The sequence below is a fragment of the Erinaceus europaeus genome, chromosome 9, assembly GCF_950295315.1.
Source record: "Erinaceus europaeus chromosome 9, mEriEur2.1, whole genome shotgun sequence".
In the NCBI taxonomy this organism is placed as follows: domain Eukaryota; kingdom Metazoa; phylum Chordata; class Mammalia; order Eulipotyphla; family Erinaceidae; genus Erinaceus; species Erinaceus europaeus.
In genome coordinates this window covers 119717180-119723179 of record NC_080170.1, presented here as the reverse complement: position 1 = coordinate 119723179, position 6000 = coordinate 119717180, and the positions used below count along the sequence as shown (strand labels likewise).

The window sequence follows — 6000 nt, the reverse complement described above, 5'->3', positions numbered from 1 at the left end:
CAGACATTCCAACTTCTGCACTCCATAAAGAATTTTGGTCCATACTTCCAGGGGAGGGGATGTTAGGGAAGATGACTAGAGGGGCTCTGAACTCCAATTCCATCAGGAGCCAGAGGAAGAAGAGAAAAAGAAAAGAAAGAAAGGAAGGAAGAAAAGGAAGGACATTCAGAAGTAGTGTGGGTATGATTTAGAAAGAAAAAGAAGACAGGACCACAGGGGGGAAAAGTATGTATATTCAACCATATCTGTGACCTTGGGAGAACTTCTGCAGTTTCCAATGGAGGGAATGGGGACACAGAACTCTGGTGGTGGGAACGGTATAGGGTATAGACCCCTATTATCCTATAATTTTGTAAATCAGTATCAAATCACTAATAAAATTTTTCAAATGCCTTCTAGTAATACTTGCATTTGTTAGATTTCTTCATGTCCTCTGGCATCTCTGAAGAAGCACACAATAATTGTCTTAAACTGTAAAAGCTCACACACAGTCTCTCCTTGGCTAGAAGACAAGGTACTTATCCCATGGCACAGGAGGGAGGAGGCCACCCCCTTTCTGCCTCCTTAGGCTTCTGCTTCTCCCAGAGGTTCTAGGTGGAGGAATTGGGGCTGGGTGTGTGTGTGTGTGTGTGTGTGTGTGTGTGTGTGTAGGGGGGGGGGCACTGCAGACAAACAACTTATTTCTAATCTCCTGGAAATGAATTTTGTGGGGGAGGAGGGAGAGATTTTGATTTGGTTTTGAGTTTATTCGTTGGTTTTCACTTTCTTTGTCAAGGTGAAAAAGCAGGACACTGAATAACCAGGCAGGACCACATTATCATCTATTTATTACTGGCAAAGGTGGTGAGTTCTCTGGTGACAAAGTTTAAAAAGAATGAGTCATTCTGTCGTGAAATGAGATGGGCGCTCCCTTCTCTTCAGAGGATGCAGGAGCAGGGGTGGGACGTGGTGCCATGTTCTGAGGACGTCTCCCACCTACCCTGTGTTTCCCAAATGAACCTTGCATTCCCCACCCCCACCCCACCCCCCAGACACGTGTATATCGGCCACACAGATAAACCAATGTGGTGAAACTAAGTCACTTGTCCTCAGGTTTTCATTAATTCCCTACAGGTTAAAGGGCTACTGATTCTCTGTCTTTGCCCTGTGGTTGAGTTTCATAAGAACAAGAAAATGTTTGAAGTGTCCCATGTGATCAAGTCAGCCTTCCAAAGTCTTTGCGACAGCATCTGTCAGACACAAATAGTTTCTTCTTTCACCTCTTTGAATACAATCAAGCCCAAGGTTACAATTTCTTAGAGGATGATTCCAACCTTATCCAGAGGAGACGGCAAAGTGAGCCAACAGCTAGCTAGCTGGGTGATCTCTTTACGCTTGTGCCCCCTTGACAGAAAACGGCATTTCTCAGAAAGAAGTTGATGTATTAAGTATTTTTATGCTAACTGTATTGTTTGGTTAGTTAGTTAGTTAGTTAGAGGAGAAAGTTGGAGTGGAGACAGACCCAGAGGGCTCAAGCTTGGCTAAGAGCTAATTCTCTCACTCACCTGCTCTTATCTGTAGTTACTACTTGGTGCTTGAACTCGACCTGTACTCACAATTTCGTTGGATTATTTTCCAAGCTATCAAGTCAAGTTTAAACCTCTGCAACCCTCCCTGTCACATTCACAACGACCTTTCACCTCGAGACTCTCAACTCATGGGTGGAGGGGGTACCAGGACACTTTTAGAAACACACAAAGCAGATCGTCCTCCAGAAAGATAGAAAGGAAGAAAGGAAGGGAGGGAGGAAGGAAGGAAGGGAAGAAGAAAGAAAGAAAGAAAGAAAGAACGAAAGAAAGATAGATGACTTTCAATATTTTATTGTGTTGATTCCTCACGGGGGGGGGGCAATAAAAACCAAGTTAGAGATCAGACAAGATGCCCGTTAAATCCGACTGTGATCCTACTATAACAACCAAGAAAACTTTAAAAGTAAAACAAACAACAAAAACAACAACAAAGCAAGCTGCTGTCAGATGATAACATATTCTGGCACAGGGCGCAGTGGGGATGTCACTTTGTCAGTTGTCCAGGAGCCAGCGAGAGAGTCCTCCTCTGCTTCTAAAGAGACCGACCCGACATTAGCCAGCGGAGTTTCGAGCCAGGCGCCCTCTGGGCAATGCCTCGCTGTCTGTTTTAATAAGCCAGGAACCGCTGTTTCTGTTTTGTTTATTTATTGCAAGCCCAGGTGTTGGCTCTGCGAATTTGACTTGGGGTGGTGGCGGAGGGCGCCAAAACAGTGGTTCTAGAATTCTAAAGTGCTTTCCAAGGAGACCCCAGGACTGGGGCGCTAGAAGCCCCCCCGGGGGGGGGTTCTCAATCTTCATCCTCCAGTCGAAAGCAGAAGCATATGGATCCGGACTCTGCCGGGAAGCCCGGTGTCGCCAGCGTCCCCTCCTGCAGCGCCGTGGTCACCTGCCCCTGCTCCTTGGTGTCACTCCGCGTCCTGTGGTTCCTGAGCCACAGCTTGGCCGATGGACGCCCAAGGGGTGGTGGCTTGTGACCTCCAACAGGACACACACACACACACACACACACACGCACACACGCACACACGCACGCACTCACACACCATGCACCCTCAGAGAACCGCCCTTGGGTTCCCAGGCTCAGCGGAGGTCGCCTGGCACTGCGCCTTCACATCCAGGAGCCTGGTGAGTGTGGGGCTCCCGACAGCTGGAAGGGATCCCGGGTCCCCGTCCGCTCGGGTCACTTTCATTTCCTGGGTGGTGGTGTGGGGAAGGGGTGCGCCGGGGTCCCTTCCTCTGGACCCGGCGAGCTTCCGGGCCGGGCACCCGCCCACCCCCGGGCTCGGGCGTGGGGGGAGCAGAGAAAGAAGCTGAGTGGCTAGAAGCCTGCCTAAGGGGGCGCCCCGCCCTCCCCGACCCTGATCCCAGGCTCGTGGATCCCCGACCGCAAACAGGGTCTCCCTCTCCGCTCCCGCCCGCCCCCCTCAGCGGGCGCTCACTTGGAGAAGTGAGCCTGCACGGTGGTCAGACCCAGGCTGGCGGGGAGGAAGTGCAGAAACCTGCCCATGGCGCGAGGGTACAGTTTGGGGCCCCCAGAACCCCGGTACAGGGTACAGCTTGGGGCCCCCAGCACCCCCGATACCACCCTTTAGAAGGGGTCCTTCTCCGCGGGAACGCGTGATCACTTAGGGTCCCCGAATCCCCCCAGCGGTGCTCACTTGGAGAAGTGCGCCTGCTCGGTGGTCAGGCCCAGGCAGGCAGGAACGAGGTGCAGAAGCCTGCAGACTGCGCAGGGGCACAGCCCGGGAGCCCCCAGCAGCCCCGGGCCTCCCCTCCCCGGACCCCCCAGCGGGCGCTCACTTGGAGAAGTGCGCCTGCACTGTGGCCAGGCCCAGGCCGGCGGGGACCAGGTGCGGGAGCCTGCAGACGGCGCAGGGGCACAGTCCGGGGCCCCCCGCACCCCCAGGACCCCCACCTCCGCCGGGGAGGCCGAGCTGGCCGCAGGGGGGCTCGTCGAGAGCCAGCGACAGGTACTTCCCGGGGCGCAGCGCTTCGGGGGCGCCCAGCAGCAGCGAGCCGGGCGCGGCGGCCAGCAGGGGCAGGCCGGCCAGCAGCAGGCGGGGCCCCGCGCCCCCCAGCCCCGCGCCCGCGCCCTCGCCCAGCGCCCGCCGCAGCTCCCGCAGCGCGCCGCCCAGCAGCAGGATGTAGTTGCGCGCCAGCAGCAGCGTGGCCACCTTGGAGAGCTTGCGGCCCGGCGCCGCCTGGCAGTGCGCGGCCGAGTAGGGCAGGATGGCCTCGCGCAGCGCGTCCATGGCCAAGTTCAGGTCCTGCATGCGCCTGCGCTCGCGGCTGTTGATCTTGCGCCGCAGCTGCTGCTGCTGCTCGATCTTGGGGTCCCCGCGGGGGGCGGGCTTCTCGCGGGCCGCCTTGGGCAGCAGGGGCGCGGCGGCGGCGGCGGAGGCGGACGTCAGGTAGCCCCCCAGCTCGTGCGCGTCGCCGGGCAGCTGAGGACGCAGCATGGTGGAGGGGACCGCGTGGAACATTTGGGGAGGCGGGGGGCAGGCCGCCCCGGGGTGCGCCCTCCCGCAGGCGACCCTCTTCCTCCTCCTCTTCCTCCTTGCCAACCGGAACGCGGGGAAGCCGAGGCCCTGCGCGGGTCCCGCTTTAAACCCGCGGGAGAACTCGAGGATCCGCGCAACCAATGGGGGTGCAGGGCTCGGCGGAGGCGCGCGTTCATTGGCGCCCCACGCCCGGGGTTGGCGAAGCTCAAAGAGGTCATTGTGAGTCCGGGGGCTGGAGGAGTCCCACAGCACCCCCCCCTCCACACCCCAGCCCTCCTATACAGGTACACCCCCCAGATTGTGCTGGAGCTGGCTGAACGCACGCTACCGCAGCCTCCCACCCCCCACCCCGCGCGCTTTGCCTACCTGCCTCTAGCTTGGATGCCTACTTGGCCTGTCTGCTTCTGGGTGTAAATTGAAGCCTAAATACACAACAGCACGGTGGTCACTTGGAAATGTCCGTTTCACCTGCGTTGACCGCATTCAAGATGGTGCAACCGGGCCTCAGAGCGTTTTTGGTTTTGTTTTGTTGTTTTCTGCTCCTGCAAAGTGAAACTTTCCTTTTTGGAGTTTGGAGTTGCTTCCCTTTCCAGGCTGAATCCTATTCCGTTGGCTGTCTGCGCCACATTGCACCTTTTTTTTTTTTTTTAAACCCATTTCTCTGCCGCAGTGGGCATGTTGAGTGGCTTTTCCTCTGGGGGCTGTTCTGAAGGATGCCGCTGTGCACGTGCATGTTGATGTTTTACAAATGTGATTTGTCGGGCTGGGGGGAAGATAACTTAATAGTTATGCAAGGAGGCTCTCATGCCTAAGTCTCTGAGGTCCCAGGTTCAATCCCCAGCACCCTTATCAGCCAGAGCTGAGCTGTGCTCAGGTGTATCTCTCTCTCCCTCCCTCTCCATCTCCCATTCTTCTATTAAAAACAATAAAGATTAAGCTGAGGGAAAACAGCATAATGACTCTGCAAAAGATTTTTCTATTTCTATTTTTATTTATTTATTTATTTATTTATCGGGGGTTAATGGCTTACAGTCAACAGTAAGACACAACAGTTTGTACATGTATAACATTTCCACATAACAATACAACCCCCACTAGGTCCTCCTCTACCATCATGTTTCAGGACCTGAACCCTCCCCCAGCCCCAGAGTCTTTGTCATTGGGGCAATACACCAACTCCAGTCCAAGTTCTCTGCAAAAGATTTTCATACCTGAGGCTCTGAAGTCCCAGGTTCACCCCCCAGCACTCAGCCAGAGCTGAGCAGTTCTCTGCTATGCTATCTATCTCCCCAGCTAGCTAAAATAAAATATAGGCCTGGGGAGAAAGCATAGTGGTTCTGCAAAAGACTCTCATGCCTGAGACACTGAAGGCCCAGGTTCAATCCCCAGCATTCCTATTAGCCAGAGCTGAGCAGTGCTCTGGACTGATTAAAATAAATAGAAAAATGTAAATATGTGATTTGCCAGCAGGCAGCAAGGCTACTTCCTACTCCTCACCTCCCACCCAGCCTGCCTGGTCCATTAAAAAGATTTTTAAGAGCTAAGAAGCATGGTGGGGGGAGGCAACTTTCTTCACCACCACCACCAGCATCACCATCACCACCACCACCACCACCACCACCAAGGCAAGTGTGTTTGTTCTACAGGTGACTTGCTGAAGCAGAAGCCTCACAAGGAAAAGTGGCAGAAGGAAACCAAACTTCAACAACCACCACTCCCCCCCCCCCCGCCCCATTCATATCAGCCCAGGGTGGGGCTGACTCAATCTCTTCTCTAAATAAGGTGGCAGTCCTTGGAGACAGGTGACTTCCTCTTTCCAAGGCTGTTTATATTCCTTACACAGCCCAATGGAGTAAACCTCAGGCATCCAATCCTCAGCCACCACCCGCCCCTACTTGCTTCCATTTAATTCACAGGATTGAATGAAGTCA

General features: G+C 54.7%; 1 protein-coding gene across 1 annotated transcript; it reads right to left on the bottom strand.

The window, feature by feature from the left end:
- Positions 1-2988: 2988 nt before the first annotated feature.
- On the bottom strand, positions 2989-4128 carry OLIG1 (oligodendrocyte transcription factor 1). The gene has a single exon (XM_060197037.1). The coding sequence runs from the start codon at positions 4049-4051 to the stop codon at positions 3365-3367; it is 687 nt and encodes a 228-aa protein (XP_060053020.1). The 5' UTR covers positions 4052-4128; the 3' UTR covers positions 2989-3364.
- Between the last annotated feature and the right edge of the window lie 1872 nt (positions 4129-6000).